The sequence below is a fragment of the Nomascus leucogenys genome, unplaced genomic scaffold, assembly GCF_006542625.1.
Source record: "Nomascus leucogenys isolate Asia unplaced genomic scaffold, Asia_NLE_v1 Super-Scaffold_258, whole genome shotgun sequence".
Classification (NCBI taxonomy): Eukaryota; Metazoa; Chordata; class Mammalia; order Primates; family Hylobatidae; genus Nomascus; species Nomascus leucogenys.
In genome coordinates, this window is record NW_022095769.1 from 4,839,673 (window position 1) to 4,859,935 (window position 20,263).

A 20,263-nucleotide genomic window follows, 5' to 3' on the forward strand; every position below is an offset into this window, starting at 1 on the left:
ATCTCAAGTGATCTGACTGCCTCAGCCTCCCAAAGCACTGGGATTACAGGTGTGAGCCACCACGTCTGACCAACAAGAACTCTTTTAGTAGAGTGGTGGAGGGGGTTCAAGAGAGAATGGGAGGAGGCTGGGCATGGTGGCTCACACCTGTAATCCCAGTGCTCTGGGAGGCCAAGGTGAGCAGATCACTGGAGATCAGGAGCTTGAGAACAGCCTTGGGCAACATGGCAAAACCCCATCTCTACTAAAAAGACAAAAAATTAGTAGGGCATGGTGGCATGCGCCTGTACTCCCAGCTACTCAGGAGGCCAAGGCAGGAGAATCGCTTGAACCCAGGAGGTAGAGTTTGCAGATCTTTTTTTGGTAGCTCCCGCCTGTAATCCTAGCACTTTGGGAGGCCGAGGCAGGTGGATCACTTGAGGTCAGGAGTTCAAGACCAGCCTGGCCAACGTGGTGAAACCCCATCTCTACTAAAAATACAAAAAATTAGCCAGGCGTGGTGGCGGGCGTCTGTAATGCCAGCTACTTGGGAGGCTGAGGCAGGAGAATTGCTTGAACCCAGAAGGCAGAGGTTGCAGTGAGCTGAGATCGCACCATTGCACTCCAGCCTAGGCAACAAGAGCTAAACTCCATCTGAAAAAAAAGAGAGTGAGAAGAAATAAATTGGAGACAGTGAGTATAGACAGCTTTGAGGAGGTTTGCTGTAATGGGAATAGAGAAATGGGACAGCTGCTGGAAGGTTTGAGAGAGAGTTTTAAGACAGGAGATTTATTTTGTATGTTGATGGAAATGATCCTGTAGAGAGGTAAAAATGGATGTTGCAGGAAAGAGGTAGGAATTGCTGGTCAGTACACAAGTAGGGAGGGCTTGGTGTGACGGATAGAGGGAAGGCAGGACGTATGAGTACATTTGCAGGGAGGTAAGGGGTGAGAACATGTGCAGAGTCCTCATGTGAGTGCTTCTATGTTATTTTATGGTATTTTTTATGAATGAAGGAGCCGAGAGTGATAAGATGTAGGAGGAGATGGAGGTTTGAGAAAAGAGAGGGTAAGAAAAAGTTACCTCAGAGAGTGAATGGACTAGGAAAGTGTAGTTGCACTGTCAGGTAGCCTAAAAGACCCACAAGTTACTGGTAATATGAAAGTGAAGCCAGTTTGCAAGATCTGATCTTTCTCTCACAACATTCATCCATGTGGATGCAGGTACTGAGATTTAACATGGCTTGGGGTTTTGCCACGGAAGTACAGGTAAATAATCCCTTGCCAACAATTCCGAGATTAAAAATCTGAAAACTTGTAGTTTTTGTTTGTTTTGGTAACTTTGGCAAACTATTGTGGCAGCACCTGATCTGAATGAGCATGAAGCTCTTTATAGGCTGTATTTATCACATATATGTGGGAATATATATTTTGCTACAGAAATTTTGTGTTTGACTTTGGAGTGCTGCCCCAGACTCTGCTGACACATTTATAACATATGCAGTGTATTACCTTTCTAAAATATGAAACATTCTGAATTCCAAGATACATCTATCCCTAAGGGACCGTGGGTCTGTACGACAAAAGGACAGCTTGCAGGGGAGTTCAGGGTGTATATCAGGCGTGATTATCCTGATGGATTCTGGAATCACATTCACCTGGGTAAGGAGGGAAGTAAGCACAGGAGGAGAGGAAGAGGGATGCTGAAAAGATGGCAGGATTGATGGTTTATTGATTCTGGTGGGGCTGAAGAACTATTGGCATCTGAAGGCTAGAGGGAGAATGCTGGAAATACAGGGAGAGATTTATTTCAGCTGGGCTTTTGGTTCTTAAGGGACATAATCACAGAATACAAGTTAGTACTACCCTTTCAGTTTCTTACTTGTGAATCCTTCTCTAGTTCAGAATGACTTCCTCTTTATTCGTTAAACACAAATGACATAGTAAAAGAAACCTTACTAAATAAAGAATGCTAAAAAATAGTAACTGAGCTGGTATCCGAGAGGATCTAAAACCCTTCTTCCTGCCTTTATTATAAATGGAGGAGGAGGTACACACCAAGACATCCAGCTAGTGACCAATGGGCAGAATTTTTTATGTGGGAACTCTTGGAAAATCTAAACAACAGCACCTTCCGTACATTGTTACTTTTAGTATGGATTAGAAAGCATGGCTTGCTGGGTACAGTGGCTCACTCCTGCAATCCCAACACTTTGGGAGGTCAAGGTGGGAAGATTGCTTGAACCCAGGAGCTTGAGACTAACCTGGGCAACATAGTGAGACCTCATCTCTATAAAAAATAAACAGCAAAAAAAGTAACCAGGCATGGTGGCTTGCGCCTGTGGTCCCAGCTACTCAGGAGGCTGAAGTAGGAAGATTGCTTGAGCACAGGACCTCAGGGCTGTACAGTGAACTATGATTGTGCCGCTATACTCCAGCCTGAGTGACAGAGCAAGACCCTGTCTCAAAAAAAAAAAGAGGTTTCCTTAAATTTAAAAAAGAAAAAAAAGAGGGCCAGGTGCGGTGGCTCTTCCCTGTAATCCCAGCACTTTGAGAGGCCAAAGCGGGTGGATCAGCTGAGGTCAGGAGTTCGAGACCAGCCTGACCAACATGGTGAAACCTCATCTCTACTAAAAACACAAAATTAACTGGGCTTGGTGGTGCATGCCTGTAATCCCAGCTACTAGGGAGACTGAGGCAGGAGAATCGCTTGAACCCAGGAGGCTGAGATTTCAGTGAGCTGAGATCACACCATTGCACTCCAGCCTGGGCAATAAGAGCAAAACTCCGTCTCAAAAAAAAGAATTGCGTAAATCAGTCACTTCGTCCTTGTAAAATTCCTTTTATTTGTTGGAAACAGAAAAGCAAATTGGCAAGTTTTTTTAGCATTTGAATTGCTTTATTTCTTACTCTGTCTTCACTCATCAGGGCCTAATACTGATAGTGATTTACTTACACTTCTAGTTAATAATTAGACATTGGGAGACACTATATATCATGCCTAATGGAAATATATGGGGTCTGATGAGAAAGTTTTCTGTGTTGACTAATAAATTTTAACCCAAATGGCCAAGCTTAGTGAAATATTATGGCCTTAGAAGTATTTTAGGGCTTGTGCTAAGAAAATAGTACTGCTTTATTCAATGAATGAATTTATCATTTCTTCCAAATCATAGGCCTTAGCGCTAGCTCCAGAGTGGAGGCATGCTGCAATGCAGAATCAAAAAGCGGAAAAACTAATCAAATCCTTAAAGACCAAGGGCAGTGAGGCAGAATTAGGCTGACTTTTTCAGTGGTAGCCTCTAGCTATACATTCTCTTATTTGAGTAACCAAAGGTGGACTATTTGTAACTTTAGTATTAAGATGCTTCTTAGACCTTATTCGCATAACCTGATTTCCTTTCATTCTTCCCTGTATTATTCTGTAAATATTGCACTTCCCCTTGCAAAAGGTGGCTGCTTTTCATGCTTGTTGACAAAATCTAGAAGACTGCTTGCTACTTGACTCTTTGATTTTAGGAATATTATTTTGAGATAGGGTCTCACTCTGTCACCCAGGCTGGACCGTAGTGGTGCAGTCATAGCGCACTGCAACCTCACAGTCCTGTGTTCAAGCTGTCTTTCCACCTCAGCCTCATAAGTAGCTAGGACTATGGGTGTATGCCACCACACCTGGCTAATTTAAATTTTGTTTGTTTGTTTGTTTGTTTTGTCTTGTTTTAGCAGCAGGTTCTCACTGCGTTGCCTAGGCTGGTCTCAAACTACTGGCCTCAGGCGATCCCCCTGCCTCAGCCTTCCAAAGTGTTGGGATTACAGGCATCAGCCACTGTGCCCAGCCCTTAGAAATATTATTGAATAATCAGTGTATGCAAAGGCAGTGGTGGAGTTCCAGGTATTAGGGGTGAGAGTTTCAATCCAGATGTATCCCCTGCCTGCAAGAAGCTTATAGTCAAGCAAGCAAGATGACATAAACATAAATAACCAGAACGCTTGGTGAGTGTGTATCGAAGAATTCAGAAGAGGGAGAAAAATAATAGTTTCAGGGAATTAGAGAAGGCTCCAGGGAAGAGGACATGGCATTTGATCTGGGCTTTCAAAGAAGGATAGCCAGGATTTTAGATACTCTGAGGTTGGGAGGAGGCCTTCTACATAAAGGAATTGTGTAATCAGGGGATTGTGGGGGCGCTGAAGGCCAGGGAAAGAGAATCGCAGATAGTTCAAACAGAATAAATGATAAAGGAGAGGATGACTTTTGCTCCAGTTTCTCATGGTCTAGTTTGGAAAAGTCCTATAACCCATAGCATACTTTTTAAATGTATGACTTACCATTTTTGTGGATTTTCTATACTTGTTACATTTTTATCCTTTCACTCTTATTTGTTACACATCTTATTTGTTACCTGTGTTTGAAAATCAGTAGAAAGGAAAATTGAATTACTGTACTTGTTGATTGTTAGCAGCTGTGGTGATTTAGCTGTGGAAGATGATTTATTTTAACCTAATGGGGTTTAGGGATTATCTGTGAGCATGATCTGATGTTCCACAGTATTTCTGTTTATTGAATGCTTATGTTTTGCTGAGTGCTTTACTTTTATCATCTTTTTAAGTCCCAAAACAACTTTGTGAGGTATAATTACCACTTTATAAGATGAGGAAACTGAATCTCAGGGAGCTCAAGGAACTTGTCTTAAGCTACACAGGTAGTAAAGGGCAGAGCTGGAATTCAAGACAGGTAAGTCAGACTTTTTGGCAGATAGTTACACTTAGATTGAACTGTGCAGTACACACTTCACATAAGTGAAAATTCATACCTAGAAGCATTAGCTCTTAGAGAGTGGGAGATGGAAACCTGTAACTGGTATTTGACAATCCTATTTCATAGATAAAAGATATTTAAATAGAAAACCCTGTAACTAGGCTGGGCATGGTGGCTTATCCCTATAATCCCAGCAGTGTGGGAGGCTGACGCAGGAAGATCACTTGAGGCCAAGAGTTCAAGACCAGCCACGGCAACATAGAGAGACCCCATCTCTACAAGAACTAGAAAAAATTAGCTGGGCATGCATGCCTGTAGTCCCAGCTACTCAGAAGGCTAAGGTGGGAGCTTGGGAGGTCAAGGGCACAGTGAGCTGTGATCATGCCACTGCGCTCCAGTGTGAGCGACAAAGCAAGGCCCTGTCTCAAAACCACACACACTGTAACTGAAATTAATTCAGACCTTTATTACAAAGATGTCAAGACATCTGTCTTGCAGTAAAAGGACCAACTTAAAGAGACTACAGGAAAGGTTAAGGGTTGTGGGAGTATAGAGGAAGCACCAAAGATGTGCTTGCTCTCATTTCCTGAGAAGAGCCAACTTTTTCCTTTAGGAAATGAGACACAAGACAGAGTGTAGATCTGTATCATTTTAATAGTCAAAGAATTAGTTTAAATAGTTAAATGGCTTTTTTGTGTTGGTTTGGTTTTTGGGTTTTGGTTGTTTTTGAGATGGAATTTCACTCTTGTTGCCCAGGCTGGAGTGCAGTGGCGCGATCTCGGCTCACTGCAACCTCTACCTCCTGAGTTCAAGTGATTCTTCTGCCTCAGGCTCCCGAGTAGCTGGGATTACAGGCATCTGCCATCATGCCCAGCTAATTTTTTTTTTTTTTTTGTATTTTTAGTAGAGATGGGGTTTCACCATGTTGGCCAGGCTGGTCTTGAACTCCTGACCTCAGGTTATCCACCCACCTCGGCCTTCCAAAGTGCTAGGATTACAGGTGTGAACCACCATGCCTGGCCCCAGTTAAATGGTTTTTTTTATTTTAAATTCAAGTACTCTTGGAATGGCCGGTAGGGAGGATAATTCTCATCCACTTAAAACCGTCCAGGTTTGTCGAATAGACCAGTCTATGTGTTTGTTGTGTAGGTCATCTGGCCTATGTAAGACATGTGAGAAGGAGAATATTGTGTGGGGAAGTCGTATCATTGAAAATGGCAATGACAAAGATATGTTCAAAAACAACTGACAAAAAACAGGTAGGTTTCTCTATTCCTAGGTCGATAATGGTGCCCTGGATTAGAGCCAGGTTATTGTATATTGACTCCTTTTGTGTAAAAACACTGAAATGGTATGTGTGTGGTGGGGGAAATGATAAAGCAAACACAGATTTGGTGTTTTCTCTCAGAAATAATTGTTTTCTGGCCAGGCACGGTGGCTCACACCTGTAATCCCAGCACTTTGGGAGGCTGAGGCGGGCGGATCACGAGGTCAGGAGCTCGAGACCATCCCGGCTAACATGGTGAAACCCTGTCCCTACTAAAAATACAAAAACAAAATTAGCCAGGTGTGGTGGCGGGTGCCTGTAGTCCCAGCTACTTGGGAGGCTGAGGCAGGAGAATGGCGTGAACCCAGGAGGCGGAGCTTGCAGTGAGCCAAGATCGCACCACTGCACTCCAGCCTGGGCGACAGAGCAAGACTCCATCTCAAAAAAAAAATTATTATTATTATTTTCCCCTCTGTGTATATATGGAGCTCTTTCAAGGGGCCCCTGAAGGGGATGGAGTGGTGATTGTGTTCAGATGGAGCCTCTGCTCTCACACAGCATACAGTCAGCAAGGGGAGGAGCTAGACGTTATCAAGGAGTCCATGAGTACAGTGTACAGTAAGAACAGCAAAGGTATGGTGCGTTGTGTGTGAGTGCAGCTGTGGTTAAGAAAGGTTTCCCTCAGGAAGAGATGATGAAGCGGAGATTTAACAAATGAGTAGAGGAGGAGGCGTGGGAGGTCAGTGGCTAGGGAAGCCTGTTCCCACAGTGCATATGCAGAAACAGCCTCTGGTGTGAGGGCCCACAGAGCATTTCATGTACAGAATGAAGCCTGGTGGGACTGCAGCACAGAGGTGGAAGGTGGCTTAGGTTGGAGAGGTAAACAAGGGCCCTAGTGGTACCCTGTTAAATGTCCTGACACATTTGCTTTTTGAAAATACTACTCTGAGTACAATGAGGAGACAAAAATGGAGGGACAAGGGTAAATGAGAGGAAATCATTACACTGCCTCAGGCGAGACCATGTCTGTTTTATTCTTGTTTCTCCGTGTACTCAAAAAATATGTATGAGGGCCGGGTGTGGTGGCTTACACCTATAATCCCAGCACTTCAGGAGGCCAAGACAAGTGGATTACCTGAGTTCAGGAGTTCGAGACCAGCCTGGCCAACATGGAAAAACCCCACCTCTACTAAAAATTTATACAAAAATTAGCCCGGCGTGGTGGTGCACGCCTGTAATCCCAGCTACTCGGGAGGCTGAGGCAGGAGAATTGCTTGAAACCAGGAGGTGGAGGTTGCAGTGAGCAGAGATAGCACCACAGCACTCCAGCCTGGGCAACAGAGTGAGACTCTGCCTCAAAAAAAAACGGTGAACGAAGCTGATAGTAGCCTGTACTGGGTGGAGGCAGTGGAGTTGGAGAAAAGTGGACAAATTCGTGACTTGAGATAGTTGAGATATTGGGTGTAAGGGAAGAGGAATATCCAGGGGTAACTCTTAGGTCGTTGAAGCCTTGAGAACAGAAGGAAGTTCTTAGGGGAAACCCTGTGGAGTGAAAAGAAAATAAAGATTGGAACTGAGTCATGAGTAGTGGCGGTATTTAATGGCTGGCTAGAGGGGCTGGCTGAATGTGGAGTAAAGACAGAGAGATGCCTCACTGATACCGAGAAAAGAGTGTTTCAGTGAGGTGAGAACGTCCAGTGTCAGTTGCTGCTTCAAGAAGTCTAATAGGACGAGTAGTGCCAGATGCCCATTAGACATGGAGATCTTGAGACCTTAGCACAGGTTGTTTGAATAGAATAATGGAAACAGAAATATTAGGTGGTGGAGTTGTTGGTTCAGGAGTGAATGGGCAATGTGGAGTGGGAACATATAGTTGGGGAGTGGGTCATTTTGTGCCAATTTTGTACTATAGGCATGTATAGTAATTCCTTCCCAACTATTTGAAATTATAGTATATGCAGTTTATTTTTTGTATGCCTCAAATATGGTATATAAAAATTGCAAGAGACTTCTTTTGGGGATAATTTTTTTCTTTTTAAGTTGAAGTCTTACTCTGTTGCTCAGGCTGGAGTGCAATGGCGCAATCTTGGCTTACTGCAACTTCCATCTCCTGGGTTCAAGCGATTTCTTCTGCCTCAGCCACCCTAGTAGCTGGGATTACAGGCATGCGCCACCATGCCTAGTTAATTTTTTTGCATTTTTACTAGAGACGGGGTTCACCATCTTGGCCAGGCTGGTCTCGAACTTCTGGCCTCAAGTGATCCGCCTGCCTTGGCCTCCCAGAGTGCTAGGATTATAGGCGTGAGCCAACGCGCCCAGCCCTTTTGGGGATAATTTGAAAGACTAGGGAGCTGAGAACCAAAAAAGGAGGTAAGGCAGGAGGTAGAGCAAAAATAGATACATTTTCACTAAGAAGTCTTGTGGGAGAGAGAGGGAATTCACAGGAAGCGTAAACCCAATCCTTTGAGTCTGCTTTTGTATCTCCCAGTGAGGAAGTTTGAGGAACCCAGACTCAGCTAGGCCAAGTAAGTTCGATAGAGGGTTGCCCCAAGCTTTTTCCATCTCAAGCATCTATGGCTATGAAGTGTGGAAGCCTGAAAAGTAGGAATCAATAACTCTGGGTCACAAATTCAGAAAGCCAAGGAATATGTGGTCATAAAGCCAGAATGCTTTTAAAATTACTTGGTTTTTCAACAAGGGTGCCAAGACAGCTCAGGAGGGTAAGTAGTCTTTTCAAAAAATGGTATAATTGGATATCCATATGTGAAAGAATGAAGTTGGACCGCTATATTATACTATATATAAAAATTAACTCAAAATGGATCATAGACCTAAATATAAGAGCTACACTATTAATTATAAACCTTTTAGAAGAAAGTGTAGGAGTAGAGCTTCATGACCTTGGGTTAGGCAATGGTTTCTTAGATACAAATCAAAAATACAAATGACAGAAGAAAAAATTGGACTGTATCAAAATTAAAAACTTTTCTGCTTCAAATGATACTATCAAGAAAGCGAAAAGACATTACAGAAGGAAAATGAATAAGGGACTGGTATCCAGAATATATAAAGAACTCTTACAGCTCAATAACAAAAAGGCAAATAACCTCATTTTAAAATGGGCAAAGGGTCTAAATAGACATTTCTCCAGTGAAGATATACAAATGGCCAGTAAGCACAGGAAGATGCTCTGCATCATTAGCCATTAGGGAAATGCAAATCAAAGCTGCAATGAGAATGTATCATACCTGCTAGGATGGCTGTCAGTCAGTGTTTACATTATTATTACTAAATAAATGTTGTTCTCAAATGTCTTAGTCTGTTCTGCATTGCTATGAAGGAATACCTGAGAGTGGGTAATTTTTGAGGAAAAAAGGTTTCTTTGGTTCACTCTTCTGCTGCTGGAAAGATTGGGCTTCTAGTGGAAGCCTCAGGCTGCTTCTGTTCATGAAGGAAGGCAGAGGGGAGCTGGCATGTGCAGAGATCACGTGGCAAGAGAGGAGGCTAGAGGACTGAGGCATGCCAGGCTCTTTTCAATAGCCAGCTCCCGGGCTCTAATAGAGCGGGAACTCACTCCCCACAACCAAGGAAGGACTTTCATCTATGCATGAGGGATCCACCTCCATGGCCCAGACACTTTCCATTAGGCCCCTCCAACTTTGAGAGCAAATTTCAGCATGAGGTTTGGAGGGGACAAACATCCCAACTATAGGAACAAGCGCTATATTATGATTACATTTTTCTTACAAATTTGTTTTTTCCTAGAGCTAATAATGCCTGTATTTTTGTTTGTTTGTTTGTTTGTTTCGAGACAGAGTCTCTCTCTGTCGCCCAGGCTGGAGTGCAGTGGCACAATCTTGGCTCACTGCAAGCTCCGCCTCCCGGGTTCACGCCATTCTCCTGCCTCAGCCTCCCGAGTAGCTGGGACTACAGGCGCCCGCCACCACACCCGGCTAATTTTTTGTATTTTTAGTAGAGATGGGGTTTCACTGTTTTAGCCAGGATGGTCTCGATCTCCCGACCTTGTGATCCGCCCGCCTCGGCCTCCCAAAGTGCTGGGATTACAGGCGTGAGCCACCGCGCCCGGCCATAATGCCTGTTTTTAAAAGATTTGCTTAGTTTTCTATGTAACTATTGCTGTTTTTCCCTATGTATTCCACATGCCTTGAATATATAAAATAACCTATCCTTCTATACCTCCCTTCTACTTTTTCCTCTTGGAGACCTCATCCTAGAGCTCTCTGGACTCTTCTGGCGTGGCTGCACACCAGGCCTGCTGGCTGTATTCTTGGGACTTGCCTTTGTTTCTTCCGTTAGACCTCTCTTTCCTAATATCTTATGTCTTGATTTTTGTATACTCATTTACTGAAGTACATCTTCCTGTGAAAGAGTACACAAAAAGTGAATTGTTGAGTCCTTACGTGTTTGAAAAATGCATTTATGTAACTCTCATTATACTTGGTTAATAATTTGGCTGAGGAGGCAGAGGCTGCTATGAGCCGAGATTGCACCACTGCACTCCAGCCTGGGTGACAGAGCAAGACTGTCTTAATAATAATAATAATAAGGCGGCTGTATGTGGAATTTGAGTCTGGAAGTCGTTTTCCATAGAATTTCGAAGGTACCTTGCTGTCCTCTCCTATCTGCTCTTGCTATTGAGATGTCTTTTCCCATTCAGATTTCCATTCTTTAATATGTAGGGTGACTGTATAATTTATTATCAAAACTGGGACATGTAAGGTGCTAGCCTGACAGCATATTAGGACAACAGGTATAAACCAGGACTTGCTTGGTAAACTGGGACATATGGTCACCCTCTTTATATGTAACCTGTTTTTTCTTTAACTGCTTAGGATCTTCTCTTTACCTCTGGTGTTCTACATTTCATGATGATGTGTCTCGACAAAGGCTCTTTTTTATTCATTGCACTAGGTCTTTGCAGGTGTATTTCTGTTCTTTCTTTGATTTGGGAAAATTTTCAGTATTACTTCAAACATTTTCTCCCAGCCTTTGTTAGTTAGATGTTTGACTTTCTGGATTATCCTCTAAATTTTTGTCTTGTCTTGCAAATAAGCAAGGGAATATTATCTTTTTGCCTTTTGGCTTTCTTTTTGTTTTATATCAGAGATTTTCATTCATTTAAGTTCTTCTGTTGGATTTTTAAAAAATTTCTGTTTAGTGTTTAATTTCTCATTTTAGTCTTTTTCACAGCATCCTGCTCTTATCAAAGTATGCCCTCACCCACTCCTGGGATAGTCATTGTAAGTTTTGGGGTTTTTTTTCCCTCCTTTTTAAGCATTTATTTTGTTCTCTGCATTGCTTCCTTGAGTCTCTTTTCTATTTGTTTGGTTTGTGCATGAGGATTCCCTCAGATGCAGGTGATCCTTAACTGTCTGTTCATATTTAAGAGTAAAGCATTAAAGTTTATTATTTGGAATCTCTGAAACCTGGGCAGAGCTTTTTGCCTTCTTTAAATATAATTATGCTGTGAACTGACCTCTTTGTTAGAGTAGCCTTGGATGTCAGAGTTTGTATTTGTTTGCTTTGTTTTCTATATATCTATTCGTTTGTGCTGCTATAGTAAAATACCACAGACTGGGTAATTTTAAAAGAACAGAAATTTATTTCTCACAGTTCTGGAGGTTGTAAAGTCCAAGAACAAGAAGCTGGCAGTTTATGTTGTCTGGAGAGGGCTGCTGTCTGCTTACAAGATGGTGCCTTGATGCTGAATTCTTCTGAGGGAATTCACATGGCAGAAGGTGGAAAGGCAAAAGGGACAGACTCCCTCCATCATGCCCTTGTAGAGGGACGCCTAATCCCATCCACGAGGGCAGAGCCTGCGTGACTCAATCACCTCCCAAAGGCCATTCCTTCCACTACTGTTGCACTGGGGATTAAGTGTTCAACGTATGGATTTTGGGAGACATGCAGAAGACCATAGCAACTTTGAAATCTAATTTTGGGTATGGGAGGGCAGACGCCAGTCAGTTTCTTCCAGAAAAGACTCCTCTGCTTTCCTGCCTAGGAAATTATAGAATGGGCTGTTAGCTTTCTACAAATAAGGTGGGAGAAAGGGAGAGGTTTCAGAGATTAACATAGAGCTTTTCCCTTATACCTCATTCCAGCCTTCTTTGCCTGGTATCCTCTATTCTGGAGCTTCTGTGGTTCAGTTTTTCCAAAGAATGAAATTTCTTTTCTCTCACTAGAGGAGGTGGGTGGTAGAGGTGGTTTCGTCACTTGGCTGTGTGGGATAATGGAGAAGGCCCAAGTGGTTCTGCTCCTTCCCTTTTTCCCACCTTGCGTGGTAACTGCCAGAGAGCTGATCCTCACAGGAATTCTGCGGCCTAATACAATTAGCTTCATCTTCACCTTTATTCACTCTGGGCATTTGGGTGATAACTTCTCCATCTCCTTACTGTCTCGGAAAAATTTATGAAAATATTCATGCATTAGCGCTCCCTTTCTCTTTTTTCTTGTATTAATATTTATTTTATTCCTCAACTGTCTCTTAGAGGGGTTGAGAAGAGATAAACTAATGTGTTCAATCTGCCATTTTTAACTGTTTCTAGCATGCATTTTTTCTAGTGAAAGTATTATAAATGTTGATCAGATGCTTAATAGTACTATTAGTCCTGTTCCTCATGTATATTCGTATGGGTTAAATAGGTTTCTGTGGCCGACCTGAAAACCTAACTGTGTCTATGATTTTCCCCTAGAACTAGAGGTATAATCAAGCCTTTCTGAATTGATTATCTGGAGGAATTTTAACAGACTAGAGCAAAAACATTTTATCTCTCTCTCCATTTTCTAAATCACATAGAAAATTACTACAAATACTATATCATCATTGTTGAAATAAAAAGCTCTAATAATTGTAACAGAAACTTGAATTTTAGTAGAAAGGTTTGTTTGTAAAGTTAAAGCTATACAAATTAAAATCAAAAGTAAAATTGAATTCTTCAGCCAATATCCTCAAATCTTTTTTTTTTTTTAGCGACTTTTTTGAAGGCAATTTTCTAATTAAATTTAAACCCAGTGATAGTGGTAGCTTTGGGAAAATAGTAATAGCCACGGGAACCATTTGTTTAACTGTATTTTTTGTTGTTGCTTTCTTTTTCTTACCGTGGACACAACAGAATCTTCTGAAATATTGGACTGAATAAACTAGACCTAGCTAGATAGACCAATAAAACAATCTTCCAAGTCATGAATGAGTAAAAATAGTCATGCAAAGCGCTTGTGTGCGAAAATGCAGCTCAAAATATGTATAGTACACAAAGTGCTTGAAAGTAAATGCTGCACCCACTTGGTGTTGGAATTACAGAGACCACTGCAGTCGTGAGCTCCATTTCCAGCCTTCGGCAAGGGCATATTCTTCCCAAGGATCGCCCTGTTGTGTTGGGGCAGCCTTCCATGAGCATTTGCTCCCCGGTGACCCTGACTACCCAGTCTCAAGGCATCTGAGAAAATTAGGAAAAGCAGGAATATGGTTCTTGTAATCTTTTGTATGGCTGGAACGAGGTAAGGGCAATGAAATGCAGTTATTCCATTATTTTCCTTCCTTCTTATTTTTCTTTCTCTTTTACTTCTTCTTCTGTATTATTATTAACCACTCCCCCTCACTCCCCCTACTCCTTGCTTTTGACAGAATATTGACTAGGAACCAGAAGCCCATTTCTGCTTAGCCTTAAGGGCAGCTGTTTACACAGCAGCAGTGTTACACAGGTTTACTGTGTCGTATGTCTGTGTAACACTGGATTTGGATCTTGTATTTAGCTGCCAGAAGTGACTGTGATGAAGTAGGAGAGATAAACTGATAGATTGGCTGCCAGAAAGATGTTGGGAATCAATCAGATAAACAGGGTAGAGAAATAGCTTGCTGTTTTCTAGTGATAATAAAACCAGCGGCTTCTGGTCCCTGCATTCTTAAACATAATTGCTGTGGTAATAATGTCCAAAATAAGCAAATGAAAAAACATCATGGGAGGTTTTCTAATTGCAATTGAGATATCCTTTTCCCTTTTGCAATAAAGATTCATCTTTTGGAAGTGAATATTTTTAATAAATTTGTTTTACTTCTTCCAGTGCCTACTTACATAAACATGAAATTAGAAAGAGATCTTCTTTCAGAGGAATTTATTTCTCTTTCTTCATTTGAACCACTGAAGCCCACAGGCTTCAGCTATTTGATTTGATGGAACATCTCTATTGCCACCGTGCGTCACCTACAAAATCATTGCTAATTTTTATGAAGAAACAAGTTTTAAGGTCAAACCTGGATTATTGACAGATGATTAGCAGAACTAGTTTATCTTAGCGTCTTCTCTTAAATTTCTCTCAGAAGATTTTTGGAATTTTAATCTCTGTTTCTCTTTCTCTGCATATAGCACTTGTAGTTCTATTATCATAATTTAGGGTTTTTCTTCCTTAGTGTTTAACTTTTAAAACCATTGCTTCTCTTCACCCAGGACTTTAAGATTCAGTGCAGATTCTTAAGTCTGTACAAAAGGTACAGATGTAGATTTCAACTGGGTGCAGTGGAGTCAGGCTTAAAATGACAGTGGGAGAGTCATTTAGAATAACTCCCATGGAGTTAATTGTATGGGATGAGAGACTAATCCTCTGTGGTATATTTGCAGTATACAAATGACTTTCTTTAGGTTCCCTCTTAAAATTTGTGTGGCTATGAATGTGTTGGTATCATGTGTGGCTAAATCACTTAATAGCAAGCATGGTAGAGTAGCAGCTATGAAAACAAGAGGATGATGCCCACACTTTTAATTACATACAGTAAAGTCTTTTTGCCTGAGGAAGACCTTCCTGACTGTTGGAGGTTATAGTTCCCAAGTTAACCTTGCACCATTATCCTGTTGGTGAGAAGCTGATGCATTTCCCTTTTTGCCACACGGCCCTTCCCACCTGACCTTTTAAAGATTCTCCATTGATATCAATGGAGTGGACAAAACTAATCATAAAAATAATGAAGGGAATGTTGCACTCATTGATCTATTTGAAATGAACTGCAGTACAATAAGTCTTCCAAATGGACTTCTGTTCTCAGCTACTGCTATAGCCACCTTTTTAAAGATATATAACTATGAAAGGGTTAATGGGAATTCAGTAATGCTCTTGCCATTGGGTTGTCCCTTATTGATTGTAGTTTTAGAGCTGTCACTATGCCATTCAGAATTCCTTCTCTGCCCTTTTAAAGTCAGTTGTACTGGAAGATGATAAATAAATTCGTTGCTTTCCTTTTTCCCCTAGCTCCTTCGAGAACTCATAGAACGGAAGACCAGCTCCTTGGATCCCAACGATCAGGTGGCCATGGGAAGGTAATCTAGATACAGCTTTCTGTTCATGCAAGCAGCCTATGTAATAGTTTCTCCCCTTGAGTCCCTTTAATTCTACCTGCAGGGCAATGATTGGTCCTATAATTATTGAAGTTAAGCAAGATAAGAGCTAGAAAGAAAATGTGACTAATTGTTTACCCTCCATTGCCTAAAGTGCAGTTTGTAAAGAAATTATAAAACACCTATGTATTTGTTTTTAGAGTTTGTTTTCCAGTCTTTCTTATGCTCTTTGCTCCCTGGTTTGCGTTGTGATTGTATCCATATCAATCTGTTGACCAGTGGATACAAAGCAGCCACCCAAATGTGAGCTCTCAGCTGTCAGAACATGGCACTGCGCACAACAGGTTCCTTGCTCTCAGTCGAATCTGCTTTGTTAGAGTCTGCCCTAATTTAGACCTCCACCCCTTCAGTAAAAGCTTCAGCACAATTAGAAATGGAACGTGGCAGCATTACCCAGATGTCAGGGCAGAATGTAAAGTAGTGAAGGAAGGCCCTTGTGTGTATGCTTCATCCTGTGGTTGGAAAATAAAAAGGGCATTTAGAGTGCTACCTAATGAATAGTGTACATTTAAATAGCCATGAGCCATAATTTGCAAAAGCATGAAAGGAAACAAAAGCCGCAAGTGCCAGAATGGGATTCTAGGCAGAGCAGCCATTCGAGAAAGCAGTGAAAAATTTGTGTTGATGAAATAATTTTATTTGAGTAAAATATTATTTGAATTTTAGGGTAGGATGTTGATATTTCGTTTATCTCTAGAATGTTATAGAGAGCTGTTCGCTATAAATTTAATGTGATAGAGCAAATTGCATTTAAGTGGTGATTATATTATACATTTATCTGACTTTACAATAAAATAGATTATGGTAATTAAGATTATATTAAGATTACAGTAATTGGATTTCCCTAGATTTTTTTTTCTGGTGTTGAATTTTCGTTGTATAAATCAGGTAGGATGACTAGCTGCTGCTGCTGTTTCTCCTTCTTTTTCTTTTTTTCACTTTAGTTCATATGAGCAATTTATGAAGATTTTCTTAGCCTAATATCCCTTATTGAAAAATTAATTCCTTCTTATATAAAATGACTGCAGAATATGTGAATCTTGTTTGGATTCTGATCCAAACAAGCCAACTGTAAAATTGAGACATTCCAGGAAATGTGAAGACTGACTGAATATTTGATAATAAAGAATTATTGTTGACTTTTTGTTTTAGATGTGGTAATGGTATTGAGATTATATTGAGAGGAGAAGAGTCCTTATCTCTTCTCTTGTATAGCAACATGTACTGAAATATTTATAGAAGAAATGAAAATTAACAATTTAAAACAAACAATTTAAACAATGTAAAACAATTAAAAACTAGTATCAGTAGTGGGTAATTATTTAAAAATTAGCAAAAATTGGAAAGCACAAGAAAAAGCACTGGAGGATTACCAAAGGGAAAGTTAGATTTTAAAAATTCATGCATTCAAACCAACCAGCAGTTGCAACATTAGTAACAGAACATGCTGCATAGCTAAAACATTAAAAGAAAACCCAAGCAGCTCTACTAAATGTGATGAGTTTGCCTGCAGACTGGTAGATTTAGTGCTTGTCACAGCAACTCCAAATACTAAGGAGCATCGTGAACCAAATTTGCTGTAGAATTTCCCAGCTGCCGTTTGTTTTTTACCATTGCACAAATCCTGTTCAATTGATTAGTCAGTTTGGCCCCAAACTAGCTTGAGGAACTTGATGAAGGTTGATGATTTCTTTCTGCAGAGTTGTTAGAATAATTCCAATTTGTCAGTATGTATAACTATTTCTGTTAGTGATGATGCATAACATTGCTTGTGAATTTTCCAGGCAGTGGCTTGCAATCCAGAAGTTACGAAGCAAAATCCACAAAAAAGTAGATAGGAAAGCCAGCAAAGGCAGGAAACTTCGGTGAGTTACTTTTCGGAAAAAATGTCAACATATACTGTATATGTATCTCTTCTCTTGCATTCTGGCTGTTATGTCATTTTTCTTTTTCTTCTGATGATTCTGTTTTTAAGGATCAGAAAAACGAACAATATTTGAAGGTTTGTTGCAACTCAGTTTTTCTTATTCTAAAATGCAAATATAGTTTCATTGACTTTTGTGCTGCTGTTGTGAATAGATGGGTGAAATAATATATGCATTCCCTTGAAAGAGAAAAAATAAGAAAACAAAAGTAAGATAGTTGAAATTATATTAATTTTAACAACTAATTTCTATAGAATAATATAAAAATGTTATTGCCAGGCGTGGTGGCTCCCGCCTGTAATCCCAGCACTTTGGGAGGCTGAGGTGGGCAGATCACTTGAGGTCAGAAGATCAAGACCATCCTGGCCAACATGGTGAAACCCCATCTCTACTAAAAATACAAAAATTAGCCGGGTGTGGTGGCGGGTGCCTATAGTCCCAGCTACTCAAGAGGCTGAGGCAGGAGAATCACTTGAACCCAGGAGGCGGAGGCTGCAGTGAGCCAAGATCATGCCACTGCACTCCAGCCTGGGTGACAGAGTGAGACTCCATCTAAAAAAAAAATAATAATAATAAATATAAAAATGTTCTTGTCTTATTGGTCCATTTTTATGATGTCATATGTGCACACAGCATGCTAAAAAGATATAAGTGAAGGACTACAGGGAATGTTAACAAAGTTATTAAATGAGAAGAGAAATAAAATGTTTATGAGAAAATAGAGCAATTTCTGACTTTAGGAAAACCCTCCCCTGTGAGCTCTTCAAGGAGTTTTATAAGGGTACAGATAAAAGAAGGAGCAAGAGTGGACACTCACCTCGTTATACCTTTGGACTTGGTAACTGTCGTGTGTGTGTGTGTGTGTGTGTGTGTGTGTGTGTGTGTGTGTGTGTGTGTGAAACACAGTGTCATCACACAAAGTCTCAGTGTCAAACTACCTATAATTCAGCTGCACACTGAGAGAAAATCTTAAACTTGTGTTAGGATAGTTTTAGGCAGGTAGTTAAACCCACATCCTTATTAGAACCTGGCTATCATTAAATTCCCTTTAGACAAGTGTGGGTCTATCTGATTTTTAAAGATCTTCGGAGAAGTAGATTTCTCAATCACTTTAATGAACTTGTTTTAGTATTTAACACAACTCATCAGGAAATGCTGATTTTTCTTTAACTTTACAGAAGTACACATCATCGGCTTTGCAAAGTATCATCCTTTGATTTAGGGTCGCTTTTTTAAAATCTCAGGTTAAATTGTTATAATTTGTTTACCTCTTTTTATATCTTGAAATTTCCGAACCTTCATAGTTCTCTAGGTTCATTTTTAGAGGTGAAGAGCATGGACTTAAGACCCAGACTGCCTGAGTTTGAATCCCAGCTTTAACATTGATTAGTAGTTACTTTGGGCAAGACCCTTAAACTCTGTGCTAGTTTCTTCATCTGTAAAATGGATATGATAATATATCAGCCTTGAATGGTTGCCGTGACGATTAAATGAATAGGGTATGTATGGCTCTTAGAATGGTGCCAGGTACATAGTAAGCACTGTATAAGTGTTTGTTGCCATTATTACTGTCATTATTATTGCTATTAGTATTCCAAGGTTGGGTCAGTCTCTTTTCCTAGTGTTCATTTATTTGTTTACTGACACGTCTCTTCCATACTCGTCTCCCCCCAGCCCCCTTCAAGGATTTAAAGAAGAATGTTACTAATAGTACTTCATAGGTGACTAGGCTGAATGATTATCTTATTTTTTGTTTTTGGGATCAAATTTTTCTCCAATACTGTACTTTTAAAATTGTAATTTTATGAGGACATAAATTTCTCTAGAAGGAAGAGCTTAGGATTTCAAATCACAAGACTTGCATTCAAACCCTGGCTCTGTCTGGTGATATGATTTTGGTTGTTCTTTATTCTCTGGGCCTCACTTTTCTCATTTACTAAGTGGAGGTAATAATCCCTGCTTTGGGGATTTGGTATGGGAATTAAATGAAATCATGGGTAAATATCTGGTACATAGTAGGCATTCAAAAATGTTCGATATATCAGTTTGAAAGGAAAAAACCAGGATTTTGTTTTAATGGCAACTGCTTTTTATATTAATGAATTCAACTAGCTTCATTAAACTGTTCATTACAGGTATGTGTCAATGCAATTAGATACCTTTGCTTTTGCAGCATTTTGATAGCAGTGGAGATCCCCACATTCTCATATCCAGAGGCAGTAAAATCTCATTCTGGCAAGAGGCATTCTTTTTAAACAGGGTTAAACATGAAAACATAATAAGTGGTTTTAGTGTCCTTCACCTTCTAAGAAGATGGTCATTAGGTGGTAGTTAAGACCCAGTCTGCCCTCAGGGAGCATACACAGTCATCTGTGCTATCTGGAGGATTGGTTCCAGGACGCACAAACAGTCCCACACCCCCACCCCTGCAGATACCAAAATCCACAATGCTCAAGTTCCTTATATAAAATGGCATAGTATTTGCATATAAACTACACACATCCTCCCTATACTTTAAATCGTCTCTAGATTACTTATAATGCCTAGTTCAATATGAGTGCCATGTAAATAATTGTTACACTACACTGTTTAGAATAATAACAAGAAAAAAAATTGGGACATATTCAATATAGACACAGTCATTTATGTCTTAAGTATTTTTGATCCATGGTTGATTAAATCTGTGGATGCTGAGCCCACAGAATCAGAGAGCCAACTAGTCTGGAGAGGATGGCAGACCCTAGCCGACTGAGTGCTGTGTGGGAGGTGCAGCAGTAGACATAATCCTGCTCCACCTCGAGGGATGCAGACTGCTCAGGAAGACTTGCACAAGACGACTTCCTCACTGAGCCTTGAGAGATTAGTAGGTGTTTGCCCAGTGAAAAGCAAAGAGAATGTGTGCAAAAAGGTTTGTAAGCTTGAGAGAG

General features: G+C 40.6%; 1 protein-coding gene across 1 annotated transcript in view; it reads left to right on the forward strand.

The window, feature by feature from the left end:
* Positions 1-20,263, forward strand: part of AATF (apoptosis antagonizing transcription factor) — a 112,196-nt gene that overhangs the window by 59,548 nt on the left and 32,385 nt on the right. The window contains exons 9-10 of the mRNA XM_003278386.3: positions 15,266-15,333; positions 17,196-17,276. Coding sequence (XP_003278434.1) covers positions 15,266-15,333; positions 17,196-17,276 — 149 coding nt within the window. The remainder of the gene's footprint in view (positions 1-15,265; positions 15,334-17,195; positions 17,277-20,263) is intronic.